The 20,679-nt window shown below is 33.6% G+C and overlaps 1 protein-coding gene across 1 annotated transcript in view; it reads left to right on the top strand.

Moving 5' to 3' along the window:
* The window catches only part of LOC149727052 (serine-protein kinase ATM-like), a 34,366-nt gene that overhangs the window by 4,241 nt on the left and 9,446 nt on the right, over nucleotides 1-20,679 (top strand). The window contains exons 7-42 of the mRNA XM_089890662.1: nucleotides 61-198; nucleotides 441-539; nucleotides 1,205-1,330; nucleotides 1,792-1,960; nucleotides 2,410-2,635; nucleotides 2,823-3,260; nucleotides 3,784-3,989; nucleotides 4,255-4,716; nucleotides 5,103-5,272; nucleotides 5,697-5,878; nucleotides 6,241-6,413; nucleotides 6,853-7,011; nucleotides 7,557-7,841; nucleotides 8,124-8,414; nucleotides 8,661-8,912; nucleotides 9,517-9,703; nucleotides 10,375-10,489; nucleotides 11,045-11,295; nucleotides 11,697-11,802; nucleotides 12,148-12,244; nucleotides 12,629-12,777; nucleotides 12,947-13,022; nucleotides 13,316-13,496; nucleotides 13,795-13,968; nucleotides 14,393-14,517; nucleotides 14,947-15,036; nucleotides 15,101-15,138; nucleotides 15,545-15,662; nucleotides 15,826-15,876; nucleotides 16,130-16,321; nucleotides 16,850-17,052; nucleotides 17,558-17,659; nucleotides 17,914-18,113; nucleotides 18,303-18,398; nucleotides 19,467-19,610; nucleotides 19,972-20,185. Coding sequence (XP_089746788.1) covers nucleotides 61-198; nucleotides 441-539; nucleotides 1,205-1,330; nucleotides 1,792-1,960; nucleotides 2,410-2,635; nucleotides 2,823-3,260; nucleotides 3,784-3,989; nucleotides 4,255-4,716; nucleotides 5,103-5,272; nucleotides 5,697-5,878; nucleotides 6,241-6,413; nucleotides 6,853-7,011; nucleotides 7,557-7,841; nucleotides 8,124-8,414; nucleotides 8,661-8,912; nucleotides 9,517-9,703; nucleotides 10,375-10,489; nucleotides 11,045-11,295; nucleotides 11,697-11,802; nucleotides 12,148-12,244; nucleotides 12,629-12,777; nucleotides 12,947-13,022; nucleotides 13,316-13,496; nucleotides 13,795-13,968; nucleotides 14,393-14,517; nucleotides 14,947-15,036; nucleotides 15,101-15,138; nucleotides 15,545-15,662; nucleotides 15,826-15,876; nucleotides 16,130-16,321; nucleotides 16,850-17,052; nucleotides 17,558-17,659; nucleotides 17,914-18,113; nucleotides 18,303-18,398; nucleotides 19,467-19,610; nucleotides 19,972-20,185 — 6,285 coding nt within the window. The remainder of the gene's footprint in view (nucleotides 1-60; nucleotides 199-440; nucleotides 540-1,204; nucleotides 1,331-1,791; nucleotides 1,961-2,409; nucleotides 2,636-2,822; nucleotides 3,261-3,783; nucleotides 3,990-4,254; nucleotides 4,717-5,102; nucleotides 5,273-5,696; nucleotides 5,879-6,240; nucleotides 6,414-6,852; nucleotides 7,012-7,556; nucleotides 7,842-8,123; nucleotides 8,415-8,660; nucleotides 8,913-9,516; nucleotides 9,704-10,374; nucleotides 10,490-11,044; nucleotides 11,296-11,696; nucleotides 11,803-12,147; nucleotides 12,245-12,628; nucleotides 12,778-12,946; nucleotides 13,023-13,315; nucleotides 13,497-13,794; nucleotides 13,969-14,392; nucleotides 14,518-14,946; nucleotides 15,037-15,100; nucleotides 15,139-15,544; nucleotides 15,663-15,825; nucleotides 15,877-16,129; nucleotides 16,322-16,849; nucleotides 17,053-17,557; nucleotides 17,660-17,913; nucleotides 18,114-18,302; nucleotides 18,399-19,466; nucleotides 19,611-19,971; nucleotides 20,186-20,679) is intronic.

The following is a 20,679-nucleotide window of genomic DNA, read 5'->3' as shown; positions in this document are numbered from 1 at the left end:
AAAAATAACATGCTAACCCTCGGGATTAATTTTAAAAGTTCCTATCACCTGCTTTCCCAGATTCAAGCATTGAATCATTACTCATTGGTTGGAGATACATATTATTGGACAGACAACCACCAATGGGGTGAACTACTAAAGAATTTGCTTTTCCACACTGAGACATTTATCTGCTCAAACAAGCATAATGCTGATCAGGTGAGAATCTGTTTTATTTATGTTACTGTGGCAATACCCTTGGCTGTTAGGGTAAAGGGCTTACTCACGCCTAAATCTTAGTCCATTGCATGCCTTGCTGTTGTAAGATCTCAAAACAGTCATTTTCTTTTTCTTATTTAACTGGACTATTCTTTATTTTTTGCTGCATATTCAGTAGTGCTTGAAGAAGTAGTGTTATACATTAGTTTTATTTTATAACAACAACTACAATTTTGTTGCAGTTTCCAAACAGCAAAGGAACAGATGTAGCGGTTGAATTATCCTCTGTTATTTTAATTCATTTCTTTTCCATGAAACAGCAACATAAAAGTTCCATAATGGTATGTTATGTACTTCATTTTATGTTAAAACAATTTTTGTGGGCTTGGACAAGACACTTAGTGGAAAATTGCTTCAACCCAGTTGTCATTTTAAAGTCCCAAAATACAGTCAAACATGCAAAAAGTAAAAAATAATGTTCTAACCCATACATAGGCATTGTGTGTGTGTAACAGAACGCCTGTTTTATAATAACTGTCTTTGCCCCATCACATAACGATAAATAAGTTAAATTCATCCAGTATGAATGAATGTAACTTACTTTATCCTCGCCTGGCCGGAAAACGACAGTCGTTATAACACGGGTTTAACACCTCGTGCCAGCTTACGAGTTACCATGTATGTTACTTTGTGGGTAATTATTTTTTTTTTTTTTTTTTTTTTTTATGTATGGCTGATAATTTGGACAACCCATTAGTGACCGCTGGGTTGAAGCAATTGTCGTTAAGTGTCTTGCCCAAGGACACATACGCCCACAATGGTAGCAGCGACGAGCCTTGAACCCATTACCTAATGGTTACAGGCAAGCGCGCTAACCACTACGCCACGGCGCCCCACAGTAAAATCATTTTTACACAGCCAGTAGAACCCATAGACTAGATTTACTAAATAAATGTAACTTATTTATTCATGCGTAGTGGGCCATATTTTTTAAATTTTAACACAGCCAGTGGAACCTGCAGACCAAAACGGGGATACATTTTCTCATCTTTTCCAACCATCTTGTATTGTGGACCTTGTGAAACAGAGGTTAGAAACCCAAAGTTTGTCCAACGCACAGTGGTGGCTAAAGGTAATGGGACCATACACATATATATCTATTATTTTTCAGTTGAGTTTTATAATTTTAAGTTGTACCAGTTTAGTTTTTAAATATTCAGCTTGAATTTATAATCCTTACTGAGCATAAAAACATAAAAACCCAAACTGTTTGAAATTTGGAAAAGAAATTCTAAAGTAGTTTTAAGACCTTGTCGCCTACCTACCGAGAAGCAGCAGGGTCCAAAATTTGGTAAGGTCCATGTGTAGCACCCAGGGTGTTGGGGTAATTGGCCAATTCTGACCTAGATCTAAGGAAACATTGCATGCCACGCTGCGGGACCTCACCCACATAGAATAGAATTACACAAAGTACTATATGATTATATTAGGTTTTAACCATTTGTCATGGAAAATTCTGGAAAAAATAAATAGGTTTGGGGCAAAAAAGTTTGGAAATCTAGTCTTATAAGTAGTTATCATTCAACTACTCAGGTCCTACAGACACTGCTACAAAAACCGGATATTTTTACACAAAAAGATCTTTTGCATTTTACCAATGCACTATACGAGCTGCTAACAAGGAAAATATCAAATGAAGTCACCACCGATGTGTTAACTTGTCTGTGTTATATGTGTGTTTGGAAACCAACTAATGAGCAAAGTACGTTGTTGTTTTGATGCTTTTTTTTGTTTTTTGTTTTTTTTTTGGTAAAAACAGTTTTGCATTTTTTTAAATAGGGTATGTAACTTAAACCTTTTAAAATATGTAACTTAAATTTTTTAATTTTTAATATTATAAGCTAAAAACTTTGACATAGTGCAGATATCTTAAAAAAGTCATTTCCCCATTTTTTTTTAATTTTAATTGTAAGAAATGCCATATGAATCAAAAAAATGTCACATACCTTTGGGCTCTCCAACTCACTAACTAAACCAATTTTTCTCTTGTTATAAAATTGTCATTTTCATATTTTTTTCTATTCTTATTTTTTGTAAACTAAGCCTAAAAATTAAACAATGATTTAATTGCAACAAGGAATAAAAAATTAAAAAAACACAATTTTTATCATTTTATTTTTTGTAATTGTAACCCATTTATTTTTCATACAGGTGACAACCATTTATTTAAAATTTGGAGAAAAGTTTTTGAGATAACACGGCAATTTGCGTCTTCTCTCGTAACGTTAAAGAATCTCTCGCTTTCTAATTCTGCATTCACACTGATGTCATCAGTATTGCAAAATGACCAAGAACATAAGTTTAAAATACTTGGCAACACTCCTAATCTTTTAAACAGCTTATGGCCAGTGATATACATGTCCCAAAGACCCACAAGGTGTGTTTATAGATCGTTTAAACATTTTTACAGTTTGTTCGACAGGCTATGCATGTTTTTATAGAATTTTTTTCTAAATTGCTGAATTTATGAAAAGTAAATTTTTGTTGTTGTTTTTTTTCCTAAAAATAGCAGAAAATTAAAAAAAAATCATTTTATGTTTTAAAAAAATATTTTAATTCTTCAGGGGTTTTCTTTTATTCCTATGCACCTGGATAAAGATACACGGCCTTGAAGAAATAGCTGACTCATCACTTGTGACTCAGCTAAAAAAAGAGCAGTGCAACAGTTTTCAAATAAAACAGTGCATGCCTATAAGATGTGGTATCCTGGATTGGCTTTTGCAATTTTTGAACTTAAAAACACAGGATTCATCGCTATTATTAAAGGACTCTGCAGCTTCAGATGCTACAGCTATGAACTTAAGTGATTTTGACGTAAAAATTGCGTCAATTTTGCTAATAGCTTTATGTTGTGAAGACCCCAGGGCTTGCCTTCAGCGATTTTTGGCGAAAAGTTTTGAATTTTCTTTGGTTTCTGTTGAATTTGAAACACCTGAAGGTGCGTTCTGGTTCACGACTGCTGCTTCTAAGTTTTCTGGAAGTTTCTGGGAAAAGAAAGTCTCGTAAGTTGGTTTTCTTGCTATCCTGTCTTTTCCTTTAAAATATTTCTAAATCTTCACGTTATTATTAATTTATTATATTATTAATATTAAGGTAGTAGGTATAGTCTGTATTAGGAGTGGTAACTTGTAGCAGTGGCATTCGGATAAAAAAAATTTTTAGTAAACATTGTGTTGTTTTTAATAAAAATACCTATTTATAATGTAAAAATCTAATTTTATTTAAAAAAAACAAGTTAAAACTTAAAGATATTACTTAGTTTTTGAACGATAAACTGCTTTTGTTTGTTTCGTATGCATTAAGATGTTTGTTTGGACAATTCGCCTTTTTCTTATATTTTCTCCTATTCAGTGTTTCATTTCTTTGGCTTTTGCTGTACTCATTTCTTCTCTAATCACATTTGCTCTGTTTCCTTGGCCTTTTTTCCTCTTATTTTGTCATTTTTTTAAACAACAACTTGCCTTTATTCTTTTGTTCTCTCTATCAAACTTTTTTGCTCTCAAAAAATAAATAAAAAAATTTTAGAGCAGAGATTCCAACCCTGGTATATGAAGATGTCCCTGAAGTGTTGCCGTGCAAATATTTTCATGATGCACTTAGCAAGCACATAGCCAACAACACCCAAGATCTGGCAACACTGCAACTCAATGAACCAAACATAGAAATCATCACAAAAAACCTGGCAACACTGAATTTGTTGGTCTATTTATCAATGGAATGGCCTTTTCATGGTATGCTGATGTTTTCACATATTTAAAAAATATTTTTAAATTAATTTTTAAGTTTTAATGATTTTTTTTGTTAAAAATGATTAAATTAAAGTTGCAATTTTTGCATAATAAAAAAAAAAAAAAGGATTTTAGGTTTTTCTAATTTTAATCCAACCAAATTTTAACTTTAAATCAGCTGCATTAAAAACAGTATTACTCTTTAAAAAACAGTTAAATAACTTTTTATTAGATAAAATTATATATTATACATATAATCTTTTTTCAGATTGGAAAAAAAATCTTGAAAAAGTTTCGACAGTTTTGAGTGCCATTTCTGACCAATTGAAAAGGTTGCAACTCTCATATAAAGACAGCACACATAACAATGCAGTCTATGGTGCTTTGACAGCCATTTTGGATGGTCTATTATCAGCTAATACTGTCATATCTCAAACCTCTAACAGCAGAAAACAGAAAATTTTGGAATTTCTTTTAAAAAAGCTTGACAGTGTGCATGAGGTTACTCTCGAAATTTTTCGAATTTCTGTTTTTTCCGGAAGATTCGATGCAGATGCTGGTAATGGTTCCTCTTCAAATTGTGAGGACTTTGGGAGGATGAGCAGTGATGATCTTGAAGGGTCTTTCTCCCAACATCCGAATCCTCCTCCAGAGGGAAGGAGAGAGCATGCTGCCATAGAAATATTATATGAAGATGCAAAAGGAAGGAATGGAGCATCGACAACCACAGGTTAGGTTTTTTAAGACGTCTGATGCTGTGGTACATTGGTAAGCAGGCCCCCTCTATCCCCATAGGGTATTGGTTTAAGGCTCATCGCTGCTACCATTGTGGTGTATGTGTCTTTGAGCAATATAGTTAACGGCAATTGCTCCAACCCAGTGGTCAATATTTGGTTATCTAAATTGAAAGCCATAGAGAAAAAAAACACATCACCAAAGTTACATATGTGGTAACTTAAAAAGTTGGCATAAGCTGTATGAAATAGAACAGTTTGTTATAACGACTGTTATTTCCCGCCATGCGAGGATGAGTAAAGTTACATTCATTCATTATAAGTGTCTGGTGTATGGAAAAATTTAAAAATTTTACAAAAAGTAAACAATTTTTCCTTGCAGAATCTACACCCAGCCGTAAAGAATTAGCAATAGTTAGCACAAAACTTATAGTTGGCATTGAAAGACTGCTGAAGTTAAACAAATGGACAGATATGTTGGACATATTTAATGATGATCAGTTTAAAATAGCAGACGGTACAAAAGCTGCATCTCTGGTCTATTTTATGAAGGTAAAACGATTTAAAATTATATATTTTTAGTGTTAATTATTATAAAAGGCAGTCACATCAACAAAAATATATTATCTAAAAAAAAAGGATTTGCGAATGTAGTGATATATATAGCGTGGTACAGTGAATGATTAGCGGGCCTCCCTGTTACCCAGAGGTAATGGGTTCAAGGCTTGTCGCTGCTACCATTGTGGGCGTATGTCCTTGAGCAAGACACTTAACAACAAATGCTCCAACCCAGTGATCACTAATGGGTTGTCTTATTGGTCAGCCGTACAGACAAAACACCCACAAAGTTGCTTGGTAACTCGTAAGCGGGTACGAGGTGTATGAAACAGAACACCCATGTTATAACGACTGTCAATCCCCCAAGCAAAGATAAAGCAAGTTACATTCATTAATTCATGGCTTATTATTTTCACAGCACCTTGGGTCTTGCATTGGCCACAGTTTCACAGAATCGGCTGCAAAATCTTTGATCAAATTAATGCGATCCTTATTTCGGTGTCATTATCAAGATCAACTTCTTTGTGCTGCCTGTTTGGAAGCTCTTTCTCGAATAATTGCCAAATTTCCATTTTCTCAAGAATCAGGAAATATTTTGTGGTAAAAAGTTAACTTATTGGTGTAGAAATGTGTGTTTTCTAAGGTAAAAATATGTAACTTAATGTAGTTTGTATTTTATGCTGAAAATCTTACTGTTTTGCTAAATAAATATAAATTTTACTGTAGACACATGGTAAACATACTTGTATATAATATAAAACCTGATTTATGTTTAAAAACCTAGTTTAAACATAAAAACACGCGCCTGCCTCTAACCTAGAGGTTATGGGTTCAAGGGGGCGATTCCTTTGGCAAGAAACAGCATTTGCTCCAACCTAGTGGTCACTAATGAATTGTTCAAATCGTCAGCAATACATAATGATAAAAAAAAAATTTAAAAAATCTTTTTTTTTTTTGCACAGTCATCACGACGTTGTATCGTTGCTTCAAATAATCCAGAAGCTAATTTCCAAAGAGACTTGCGGGGCAGAAGTGAAAATCGGTTACATCATGTGCCTGTCTGCTTTATTTAACACTTACACCAGCCAGGAAAACAATTTTGAAGACCCTGGATCACTACAGAGCAAATTTGGAGGTAGGGGTTGTGAAATAAGATGGTTGAATTAAATAGTTGATGCCAGGTTTTAATTTTTATGGGGTTGGGAATTTAATGTTACCGTTGCCATGGGATAGCTTATAGCACTCATGGATTTAACCTAGAATTAATGGGTTCAAGGCTTGTCGCTGCTACCATTGTGGGCATATGTGTCCTTTGGCAAGACACTTAACTTGTCAGCCATACAAAAAAAATCACCCACAAAGTTACGTACTTGGTAACTCGTAAGCTGACATGAGGTGTATGAAACACCAGAACACCTATGTTATAACGACCGTCGTTTTTTTGGCCACACGATTATAAAGCAGGTCACATTTATTTATTTATTTATTTATTTATTTATTTATTTATTTATTTATTTATTTATTTATTTATTTATTTATTTATTTATTCATTTATTATTTCTTTATTTATTCAGTTTCTTGTTCCATAATTAAATTTCTTGCTGATGGCAACTCTGCTGTGAGGTTTTGTTGCATCTACCACTTACGAAACCTATTTAAACCGGTTCAAAGTGGAAACAATGCTTATGAGAAGCTGCAGTTTCATAAGGAGCTTCTTACGCAAATTTGCAAAGGTAAATTTTTGGGGTAATGGGCTAACTCTGGCCTAAATCCCATGACCTGTAATTTTCATTATTTTCACACAGTCTCTTTAACAGTTTAGGTGCTAGAATGGGTCTGTTGTGTTTTTCCATTGTTATCTAAATTGACAAAATCTGTAGATGAAAAAATATGTTCTTTTTATGTTTTTGTGCATTGAGTAACCTTGCATTAATGCTGCGGTTTTGAGAGTATGTGTCTTTTGGCAAGACAGTTATCGGCAATTGCTCCAACCCAGTGGCCACTAATGGGGTGTCCAAATTGTCAACCATACAGTAAAAGCAATCACCCACAAGGTTACATACGTGGTAACCTGTAAGCGGGCACAGGGAAACAAAACACCTATGTTATAACGACGATCATTTCCCAGCATTGCTAGGATAAAACAAATTTTAAACTATATTCATTTATTTATAAAAGTTAAAAAAAAGTCTAAACTTTAATAAACTATATCAACCAGACTTATAATATGGGTAGACCTAAATTAGTAATAATAATTGTAATGCGTTTTATATTTTAGTCTGCAGATTTTGCGATTTTCGAATAAAACCGTCTCAAACAACTGCGCAAAAAGTTGCTGAGTATAATATACAGAAACTACACTTCTTAAACACATATGTTCTCGCTCTATGTTCTGTTGTCTGTCATAAAAGTTATAATCTCGACCAGCAAGTCATTATGGAGATATGTAATGCTACAAAGGGTTTTGAACACTTGGAAAATGATAGAGAGATTTTTGGAAAATTTATCGAAATTTTCCGTTCTGTAACAAAGTTTTTTACTTCAGAAAATTGTGGTGCATTGGGTAAGTAAGAATAAATGTGTTATTTTTTTTGTAAAATTTTGTTGTTTTTTGAAATGTCAATCTACTAAAATTTCAAATTCAATAGAATTATGATTAAAATTAGTTATTTTAAGTAAATGAAAATTATAATAATAATTATATTTTCTTTTAGTTGTTTCTTTGTTTACGGTAGCTAAAATTAATAAATATTTAAAGTTTTAAACTGAAAAAACAGGATATAGCGACAAAACAACAGTTGTTAAAACATGCTTACAGTTAAAAATTTATTTTTTTTAATTTCAGCTGCAAAATCGAAGATTTACATTTCAAAATTTCTGCCTTATATTTTAAGCCAATGGTACCAGCACAGGGAAAATACTTGGAAAATGTTTCCCTACTTTTTATTTGGTTGTCATACCATGTCGGAATTCACCAAAACCCACTATAGCAGTTTTATTCCTGTTTTGGTTGCGGAAAGTTCTGGAAAAAAAGACAAAATGGCCGCCGTGTTAAAATATTATGATAATGTCAAAGTCGTTCAAAGTTGCTTGGCTTCAATTTTGCCATTTTTTGTTGTGAATGTTGCTGCTAAAAGTAAGTAATGTCCATTCATTTATTCAAGTAATGTTAAAAATAAATTACTAAAATAAAATACTTTTTCAACCAAATTTTCAAATTTCTGTAAAAAATAATTAATATACACCAAAACATTGCTTTACAGTTAGTATTATTTTTAATCCATAAAAACATTATTATATTTTCTAGTTTTAATTAGTTTTTATCTAGCTTAAAAGCTTAAAGTTAGTAAAAAATCAAAAATAGATTTTCTGATTTTTCCAGGCAGCAAAACCAGCCAAATTTTTTTCAAAATTGAAAAACAGAAGTGCATTGAAATAATACAGTGGCTGGCCAGTGTATCTGAGTACAACAGCAAATCACAAATGGTTCTCCACAACCTACCAATAGTCCTACACAACCTGTTCCTTATGTACCACCCTTTATGTGAAGATCATGACACAGATTTATGTTGTATGTCAAACACTGACCCAAACCCATTTGCATTTGCTGGAATAGATGAAACGCATCTTGAAGGTAAAAACAAAACAACAATTTGTTTGTTTTTATAAATTTATTTTTGTGATTTTTTACTTGTATCAATTATAATAATATAAAAACTTTATTTGTCTCTTGGATTCTGGTAGCAAAGATTGAAAAATGTTTAAAAAGAAAAGAGAGGATATAGCGACAAAACAACAGTTGTTAAAACATGCTTACAGTTGAAAACATATTTACGTTTAATTGGAAGAAAAAAGCTTGGTCGCTGCACCTAGCAGAACTAATTTAAATGATTTTACCATTTTGCTCATTTTTGCTTTATTTTTGTCCAACACTACAGTAGTTAGAGTATTCAAATTGTGATCGAAAGGTACTGGGTTTAATGCTCAATGCTGCTACTATTGTAGGCATGTATGTTTTGGGCAAGTTATTATTCATTGCTCCAACCCAGTGGTCGCTAATGGGTTGTCCAAACTACTAGCGGTATAAAAAACAATCACCCACAAAGTTACATACGGGGTAACTCTTAAGCAGGCACGAGGTGTACGAAACAGAACACCCTTGTTATAACGACTGTCATTGCCCTGCCACATTTTAGTTCCAAAATTTTATCATTTTTTTTAATCTTTTTATTTTTCAGCCTGCTTATGTACCTTACTACAATTGTGCAATGTACAATACAATACAGATGGTCAATCTTGGAAGCCAGCTTTAATTTCTTTGTTAGTGGAAAGCTTTAACTTTCATACAGTATTACTTTCAATGCAAGAGGAAATTTCAAGTGCTGTGAATGTTGTTGAACAGAAAAGAGCATTACTAGCGTACCGGTAAGATTTATAACTAAATCTGAGGTCCCTCTATGTGCCTTTCTATAGACTCTAAATCAGGGATTCTTAAATTTTTTAAAGCACGCCCCCCTAATGAAGATCTTAACCCCCCCTCCTTTTGTTAAATTATCACAGTGGTGTTTAACTAATTTCTGCCATGATCCACCACAGCCAAACCTGACATATTGGACATGCTTTAAACCTTGGTTGACTGTATCTGTATTATTGCGTAAAACACATTATTGCGATCAACCCAAAAGTTAAATCAAATAAAAGTAGTAGGGATTCATTGTATCATAATAGCGATTGTTTTGCCTGGCAATTAATTACGACATAATAGCAATTCACACGGCGATTATTTGCGTCATAATAGGGATTGACACCTCATCATTTAGCATGTGTAAAAGGTTTAAAAACAGGCTTAAATGTTTGTAATTTATTATTTACGTGCGTCGTATTTTAGCCTTTTGAACACCACTGTAATAAGAAATAACACTTTATTTTATAGTTTTTCACGCCCCCCAGTTTAAGAACCACTGCCCTAAACCATATAGCATAGAGCAGAATTGCCCAATATCTAAAATTTCTAACTTTCAGTAAAATGATCTGGAAGTAAAAAAGTCTATAAAAGACTGGAAGACAACTGAAAATAATACCGTTTTATATTTCAGTTATTTCTGTTTATTAGTTGTGGAAAATTTGGATTTACTTGGAGAAATGCAACATTTTTTTCTTCGTAGTACAATAAGTATTTTCTTTCACCATGCAATTGAAATTTCTGAAATGGTTGGTTTGTTTATTATTTATCAACTATGGACTTGAATGTAACTTGTTTTATTCTTACGTGGTGAAAAACAACAGTCGTTATAACACGGGTGTTCTGTTTCATACACCTGGTGCCAGCTTACCAGTTGGCACATATGTAATTTCCTTGGTGTTTTTTCTGTATGGCTGACAATTTAGACAACACATAAGTAACCACTGGGTTAAAGAAATTTTCGTTAAGTGTCTTGTACAAGAAGACATATGCCCACAATGGTAGCAACAATGAGCCTTGAACTCATAGCCTATGAGTTAAAGGCAGGCGCGCTAATCATTGGAAAGTCCAATACAGCTCTTTTGGTCAAAATGTTAGTTAGCAAACTTCTCTTAAAATATTAATTGTAATTATAACTATTTCTTATATGTGATTAACCTTTTCTACTGCGATTAAAGAGATTTTATTAATTAAACTAAAAAAAAAATTATTAATTAAACTAAAAAATGCTAAAATTTCAGTCAGAATTCTTTTTTATAATAATGTTTGCCGTTGTTCTAATTAATTCTTTCAAACATTTCTAGGTCAAATCTCCTGGCAAAACCCGCCACCTATGTTACCCTACCCTGGCATGCATCTGCATTAACACTTGCTTTAATGTCTACACCGCTGTGTCTCAACTAGGCAGTTTAAACTGCATTGAAATTTTGGCCAGTAGACCAGTAGTACATATAGCACTGTTGGCATTATTTTCCATCTCAAATGCTTGTGACATGGATCGGGATAATATTAATCTTTCTGTTAGCGAACTTTACTTGTTCTTGATGGAAAATAAGTAAGTATAATGTGCATGTATTGTTTTTGAAAACATTTTTATGGAAAAGTATTCTTGTTTTTAGGGGTTTAAGATTTATAGTAAATGAATGTAACTTGCTTTATCCTCGCATGACTGAAAAACGACATGTTATAACAGGGGTGTTCTGTTTCATACACTTCATGCCAGCTTATGAGTTACCAAGTAGGTTACCTTCTGGGTGATTGTTTCTTTCTGTAGCAGCGACAAGCATTGAACCCATAATCCCTGGACAATTTATGTTCTGTAATTTGATAAAGTGTTACTTTTTAAAACAAAAATGTGTTATTTTAACAACTATGTATAAAAATCTTAGGTTTTAACAATTTTTCTAATTTTTGGGATGTTTTTATCAAAATAAAACTTCAAACTTCTTTTTTCAGTAAAATGCAAACAGCTTACCAACCTGCACTGCATGCATACCCTTTGTCAACCAGAAACGCATTATACGCACGTATTCAAAACTCAAACATTACCAACACGCCTGTTGTAAGTAATAAATACCTTTAACGGATTTTCAATTTTTTTTTTTTTTTGTGGTTCAAATCCCTCAAAAATTGTCAAATCGTTTTTTAATAGTTTATATTTTTCAAATACCTTTTTACGGACTTACAAATTATTTTTTTAGGTATTTTTTCTTACAAATACCTTTAACAGATATTTAAATATTTTTCTATGATTTCTATATTTAAAATACCTTTGTACAGATTTTCAAATCACTTTTTAATGATTCCTATTGTTCGAAAACCCTTTTAAAGATTTTTAAATCATTTTTTATGGTTCAAATACTTTTCCCAGACTTACAAATCATGTTTATGATTTCTATGATTTCAGCTGCCATACGAAAACAGTAACATCACAAAAACAGAGATTTTGCAAATTTTGCTGCAGAGCATAGAAGACAGTATTATTATGGATGGCTTGGGCTATTGTAGGTTGCTGTGTATTTAAACCTAATTATTTATCCAAAATGACAGTTGTTGTAACGAATGAATTTATTTACCCTTGTGTGATGGGGAAATGGCAGTCGTTATAATGCATGAATAAATAAATGTAACTTATGTATCCTCACATGAATAGTACCAGGTTGTCTGCATTATGTCATATAGTAGGGTTGGGGAAGATGGGTCACCTTTCATTCCATTTTCTCGTCCCATTTGGTAGTAAATAGAGAACATTCAAAGAATTATAAATCCGTATCCTCAGAACTCCCATAGAACGTTGTTAATTGTTTAAAACACGATCAGGATATTTGAATATTATGTTCTAAAGGTCTCCAACCCTACTATATTAGTAAATTTTGGACCTTTTTTAGATATAGATAATTTACAAGAAGGAATTCTTCTCCAAACGATTGAAACTTTGCAAGATATGAATAAAAACGAGCGGAAACGAAATCAAATATTACTTAAATCTCAATTCAATAAATCACTTAAGTTCTCACTTGAAAACAGCAAAATAAAGGTGCTATTCCATTCTATTATGTAAAAATAAGGCCATATACTTTGCTAGGACCTGGGATTTTGCTAGAATTGGGCCAATACCCATATCTTATACTGAAAAAATGTAGCAGAAAAAGTGAAATTCTATAATAAAACACCATGTAATGTGTAACGAAACTGTCATATCCCAGGTTTTAATTGGAAAGTTCATTGGACTAGTTGGTTCAGAAATTTGTGAAGATACGGAATTGGAGCAGCAACAGCAAGGTATGTAATCATAGCTGTGGTGAGCCTTGAACCTGGGATCCTTCAGTTAAAAAACATACATGTCTGTTGCTGTGACACAGTGGTTGTTGCAACTGTCTTTAACCAAGAGGAAGAGGGTATGGGTTCAAGCACCTACAGAGTTACATACGTAATAGCTTGTAAGAGGTTACGAGGTGTATGAAACAGAACACCCGTGTTATAACGACTGCTGTTGCTTAACTATGCAAAAAAAATAAACATTTAAACAAAAAACGCAGGAAATATTAATCTGGTGTAACTACTTTTTCGCACAGAAAACTCATGTTTTACGGCTCTACTGAACGAGCTATGTACTTTGGTTTTCCATACACATCTACCTACTGCTAAAGCTGCTGTTGATTCTACCATAAAACTTGTCAAAATAAAACACATTCAAAAATCTTTGTCCAGCATACCCCAACATAAAGGAACACTTGAAGTGTTGAAAGGATTTAAGTAAGTGGCTTATAACCCAGAGGTAATGGGTTCTAGGCTTGTCGGTGCTACCATTGTGGGCGTATATGTCTTTGGGCAAGACACTTAACGGCAATTGCTGCAATTCAGTGGTCACTAACGGGTTGTCTAGTTGCCTAAATTGTCAGCCATACAGGAAAATTATGCATTTATAAAGTTACATACTTGGTTACTTATGGGGGGCACGAGGTGTATGGGAAACAGAACACCAATGTTATAACAACTGTCGTTTCCGGCCATGCGAAGATAAATCAGAGACATTTCTTTATCCTTTTTTCAGCATTAAAACTAAGACTGAAGAAACAGCTACACAATGTGACAAATCACTTTTAAACAACCAGCAATTATGGTCATGCCGCCACAAAAATTTCAAAACTTGGATTACAGAATTGACAACTGCTATGCTGCTTGCATGTGAGATTCAACATTTGCATGCATTGGTTGGAATATGCAGGTAGTACATTGAATATTTCTGTCTAGTTTTTTGAGCCTTTAAATCAAGAGCTTCTACAACAAGGGTTTTTAAATTGTATGTCAGTTTTTATATTAACTAAAAATGAAAATGTTTTTAGTTGAAAAAAGCCATTTTTACAAAATAACATTTATAATACATATCTCTGAATCAATTCTTTTTAAAGCCTACTCCCCCCATTTTACAGGTCATGTCACGCCTTTTTTCCTCTCAACAAATGTGAATATATTTTTATTGTAAACATGTTTTAACAACTCTCGTTTTATCACTATATCATGCCCTTTATTTTAAACTATATTTAAAAAGAAAGAAGATTGAAGAGAAAACTAAGATATTATTAGTATTATTTATATTTTACCTAACTAACATTTAAAACTATCCTTTTGTGTTTATTTTTTTATCCTAGGCTTTCCCCAACACTATGCAGTCATGTTCTACCCCATACAATACTACAAGTTCTTCTTTATGATCAAGCCATGAAAGATGTTTTATCAAATGGAATCATGGCTTCATTAAACTCAGCATCTGAAGGTGACATTTTTTTTCGTGTTTTTGAATGAATACACCTCGTGCCCGCTTATGAGTTACCACATTTGTAACTTTGTTGGTGAATATTTTTATGTGTTTATGTATGGCTGACGATTTGGACAACCCATTAGTGACCACTGGGTTGGAGCAATTGCCGTTAAGCGTCTTGACCAAGGACACACACGACACAATGGGAGCAGGGTCAAGCCTTGAACCCATAACCTCTAAGTTAGAGGCAGGCATCCTAACCAGTGTGGCATGGCACCAGACTTATCCCAACATTAATTTTTGTCGTTGCAACACTGAAAAGTTTATTTTCCTTATTATTTCTTGAATTTTTCCTTGGCAACACCAACACGGAAAAAAATTATTTTCCTCATGGCAACACTAAAGTACTTTACTTTTCTAATGGCAACACTGGCACTTTTGCAGAAAATAATTTACCACTGAACCATTCATCCTTACATACCATCCTGTTAACGTTACAATATCTTCGTGAAAACGGGACGTGCAACACTGCAAGTGAGTGCATTTATATTCTGGTATAATGTGGTAGAAACCGGTTTTAACAAGTTTAATTTTATAGATTTTGCCCAACAATCTTCAAACAGAAACCAACCAAAGGTAACTTATTTAAATTTTGATAAAACAGTGTTTCCAGACATTTTTTATTACAACAGTGTTCCTAATATTCTTGGCTTTTTTTAGACCAGTGTTTCCCAAACAGTTTTGGCTAAAGTGCGCCCGCCTGTAACCCAGAGCTTATGGGTACAAGGCTCATTGCTGCTACCATTGTGGGTTTATATGTCCTTGGTAAAAACACTTAACGGCAATTGCTCCAACCCAATGGTCACTAATGGGTTGTCTAAAATTATCAGCCATATTGAAAAATACTCCCACAAAGGTACATAGGTGGTAACTTATAAGCTGGCACGACGTGTAAGAAACACAACACCTGTGTTTTATTTATTTAGGCCATTATTTAGGATAAAGCAAGTTACATTTATTCATAAAAAATAATTTTCCACAGGTTTTTGGACCAAATAGCTTGAGTTATCTTCTGGACATAAACTTACTTACTGCAGCCAAGGTTTCACTTATATGTGGATCTTCATATCAGGCTATTCTATACACTGAAACCTGGGCAGGTATGCATATTATCATTTTTTTTAATATTGGTTTTGTAGCGACGATGTTTATTGCTTTTTTTTTTGTTTTTATAGTCAATTTTTTCAATTGCTGTAGCATTTATTTTGTTTATTCTTCCTTTTTTTGGTAGTTTGTTTTAATATAATCTGTATTGCCCTACAGATTCTGTAGAAGACAGCATGTACAAATCTGCTCAGCAAAGCAATGGAAATTGTGAGTAAATGGATTATCTAAAAAGGAAAATTTAAAAATACAATAATAAAATTACATGGTAACTCGTCAACATGAAATGTGGTGAGAAAATAGGACACCTGTGTTATGACTGTCATTGCTTGGTAGTACACACAAAACTAGTGTCCGTAATACATGCCCAAATTTTTAGTTACATGACATTTTAACCTACAAGCAATACTTTTTAAATTTTAATTAAAAAATTTTTTTGTTTTTGAATTTTTTTTTTTTTCAGCTGACAGGGCAAAATTTCCCAGAGGGTCCACTTCTAGAACCACTTCTGCCCATATCTCTTCAACCACCACTTCTAACCCTCTTTCTAACATCGTTAATTTCTTGGATGCTGAAAAAAGAAAGTCGCTTATACAGTTTCGACAGTTAGGCAAATGTTGTGCATTAGATGTTATGCAAGAATTAGGAAAACAAGGTAAAATAAATTTTAATTTGATATTTCCTACAGCATGCCATGGTACCTGAGATTTAGGCTAGACTTGGTCTGTTACCTCAACCTCAAGGGTGCTTCAACTCACCTACATAAAAAAGCACAGTGGCACAGTGGTAACCTCAAATCCAGAGGTTACCGGTTCAAGGCTCGTCACTGCTACATATGTGTCTTTGGGCTGGACCCAGTGGTCACTTGTGGGTTGACCAAATCGTCAGCCATGCATAAAAATAATCACCAACAAAGTTACATACATTCAATATAATAGTACCAGGATATCAGCATTATACTATATAGTAGGGTGGGGGAAAATGGAACACCACTTGGTAGTAAACAAAGAACATTTAAACAAATATAAAACGGTATCCCCACGACTCCCATAGACCGTTGTTAATTGTTTAAAACACGATCAGGACATTTGAATATTATGTGCTAAAGGTGGCCCATCTTTTCTCCATCCTACTACTACTATTTAAAGCCATACACTACAACAACAAGTCTATTATTTCTCAGGCAAAGACGCAATCTCAATTCTAACGGAGGCGTATAATTTTATCGGCGACGTCGACGGTTTATACGGCGTCATCGTGTCCCCCGTGCATGGCTCACAAGATGCACCGCTGCTTAATATGTACGAGAAAGAGGGATGTTGGGATAAACTGCTAAAAAGCCATGACTTGCTGTTGTCTATACCTGGTGGTAGTACGTCTAACATGGTAAGAAGGTTTTCTATTATTTAATAAATAATTTTAAAAATAAAAAAAACACTGAATTTTTTCGCATGGAGGGGTAATGACAGTCGTTACAAAACAGGTGCTTTGTTTCATATACACTGTTTAACTGGATTTTTGGATAATTTTTTATAAGTTCGGCAAACAGTTTGGACAAGCCATATTGACCACTAGGTTAAAGCAATTATTGTTAAGTGTCTTGCCCACAAGTCACATATGCGCATGGTGTTGGTGTTGGCAGACCTTGAACCCATAACCTCCAGCCTACAGTGGACTGTTTTAGCCACGACGTCGGGTTAAAAATATTTTTAAAAAATCCCCAAATAGAATCAACCATAAAGTAACAAATGTGGTAACTTGAAAGTAGAATGAAGTGTATGAAACAGAACACCCATATTATAACGACTGTAGTTTTCCACAACGCGAGGGTAAACAGTTACATTCATTTATTCAACACCTTATATCTTAAAACTTCTTATATTCTTAATAGGGTGAAGTAGTAGCTTCACTTCAAAACTGTAGCTTGTCACATGTATGTGATATGTATATGAGAGGGATTTCTAAAGATCACACTGCTTTTGCTAGTGATGAGGTAAAATTCTGATTTTTTTAAAGTAAATACAGTTTGTAAGTAACTCAAACTAGTATTGCAATTATGTAAATAAATTTATTGGCTAGTTCTTTTTTGGCTCATTTTTGGAATAAAATAAATCTTTTTTTTCACACGGATATTTTTTGCATAAAAAAAGTGTTATTTTTTGTGTGTTTTTTTAGAACAAAAATTGTTTTTTTTTACTTTGATTTTTTTTCACATTAAAAAATAACTATTTTTTTCTTTATGTAAAGTTGCTTCAAGACCTTCAATACAAATCAGTGTGGACAGCTGGGCAGTGGGACGTGGCCAGTTTGCACAGGGTGCACGGGATGCACGGAGCTGCCGAGACTTCATTCCACAAGCACATGTTCCACGCGATGCACGCAATGCACAACAACTGCCCATTAAAGTTTACCCTTGCCCTTGAAAATGGACGCACCCATGCAGTTCTGTAAGTAAAACTTTTTTGTGGAGTTTATTTTTATGTTCAGTTTTTTTTTAAGTAGATTAGTTTAGTTGAAATTTCCCAAAAAAGATTTATTTTTTCAAAAATATAGATATTAATTTTCTGTACATTATTTTAAATTTTCCTAAACATTTTTTTTTTTATTTAACGAAAAGTTTGTTTGAATTTTTTAAGCAAATTACTGGGAGAGCCTCTGAAGTCTGTATCATCTAATCTAGAACCTGTGGTGTCCAGATTACAATGCTTGAGTGAAATGGAAGAAATTGAGAGGTATGTATCATGTGTGTGCTATAAAGTTTGCTTGTTTTAAGGTTTTAGTTTGTGTATAGAGTATAAAAATAGACTCATGCTGCAGCTTGACAGGAAGCATAGGATATATAAATACGCCATGTATGTCTGATGTATATGAAGACACCCATGGTATAACTCGACAGTAAGCATGAGGTTCATGAATACACCATGTGTGTCTGGTGTTTAAGAAGCCACCCATGGTATAACTCGACAGTGAGCATGAGGTGTATGAATACACCATGTGTGTCTGGTGTATAAGAAGCCACCCATGGTATAACTCGACAGTAAGCATGAGGTTCATGAATACACCATGTGTGTTTGGTGTATAAGAAGCCACCCATGGTATAACTCGACAGTAAGCATGAGGTTCATGAATACACCATGTGTGTTTGGTGTATAAGAAGACACCTATGTTATAACTCGACAGTAAGCATGAGGTTCATGAATACACCATGTGTGTCTGGTGTATAAGAAGACACCTATGTTATAACTCGACAGTAAGCATGAGGTTCATGAATACACCATGTGTGTCTGGTGTATAAGAAGACACCTATGTTATAACTCGACAGTAAGCATGAGGTTCATGAATACATCATGTGTGTCTGGTGTATAAGAAGCCACCCATGGTATAACTCGACAGTAAGCATGAGGTTCATGAATACACCATGTGTGTCTGGTGTATAAGAAGACACCTATGTTATAACTCGACAGTAAGCATGAGGTTCATGAATACATCATGTGTGTCTGGTGTATAAGAAGCCACCCATGGTATAACTCGACAGTAAGCATGAGGTACATGAATACACCATGTGTGTTTGGTGTATAAGAAGCCACCCATGGTATAACTCGACAGTAAGCATGAGGTTCATGAATACACCATGTGTGTTTGGTGTATAAGAAGACACCTATGTTATAACGCAGCAGTGAAAATGAGGTTTATCTTAAATTAAAACATATTTTAACTTACGAATATGCATAATTCCCATACACCATATACACATACAGTTTTTTACCGAATCTTTACCAAACAGTTTTTTTTGTTCGCAGAATATTGCGCAACACTGGCGACCTTCAACAAGCTGTAAATACATGGGTATCCAATCCATTGTTTCCAGGTTCATATTCAAAGTTTGAGGATGTGGATTTGGTCATGTCATGCCGGACAACACTGTTCTCTCTTCTTTTGTCAAGGTTATTTCGATATAATGTTGTTTTTTAGGAAAATAAAAATTATGTTAAAAATATTGGTTACAAGGCTTGTCGCTGCTATAATTGTGGGCGTATGTGTCTTTGGGCAGGACACTAAACTGCAATTGCTCCAACCCAGTGGTCACTAATGGGTTGTCTAAAGTGTAAGCAATACTTAAAGACAAAAAATACAACAAGAAATCTCTCTAAAAAATAACAACAAAGTTACATATGTGGTAACTTGTGAGCAGGCACGAGGTGTATGAAACAGAACACCCGTGTTATAATGACTCTCCTTGACCCACCACGAGAGGGTAAATATAGTTATATTCATTCATTCAAAACATTTTTCACAAAAAAACAGGTCAGAAAATGAAGAAAATAGTTTGCATAAATCATATCTACAACATCTGCTTAATTGTGTGAAAATATCATGCAATTATAAGCAGTTACAACATGCCAAAAAAGTCCTCGTTAAGCTCAAGACAGCCACACAAATGTGCGTTAATGAGACCTCTATGGTAGGATGGCCGTTTAAAATTCATTTGGAGGAAGCAAAACTGCTTTGGGAAGAACAGGTGAAAAAATTTTGTTTCTTATTATTATTTGTTTTCCGTAAAAATAATAGTTTCCTGTAACAAAAATCCTTGTTTTTTCTGTAACTTTACAGTGTTTCTAAAGAATTTAATATGATTTGTGCAACACCTGTGATTTTACAGTGTTTTTAAAAACTTTAGAATATTTTTGTGCAACCATACATTTTCCACGGTGTTTCCAAAAAACAATACATTTTTATGCAAAACTGTTTTTACAGTGTTTCCCCATAATTTATTAAGATTTCTAAAACACTTGTGATGTTCCAGTGTTTCCAATTAATTTTTTATTATTTGTTCAGCACTTGTGATTTTCCGGTCTTTCCAATTAATTTATTATTTTTTGTTTAACACTTGTGATTTTCCAGTGTTTCCACATATTTTTTTTATTATTTGTTCAGCACTTGTGATTTTCCAGTGTTTCCCCATAATTTATTAAGATTTCTAAAACACTTGTGATGTTCCAGTGTTTCCAATTA

The sequence above is a fragment of the Ciona robusta genome, chromosome 12 (genome assembly GCF_009617815.1).
Source record: "Ciona robusta chromosome 12, ASM961781v2".
NCBI classification, from domain to species: Eukaryota; Metazoa; Chordata; class Ascidiacea; order Phlebobranchia; family Cionidae; genus Ciona; species Ciona robusta.
Note: the sequence above shows the minus strand (reverse complement) of the source record. Positions and strands in the feature narration are given on the sequence as shown.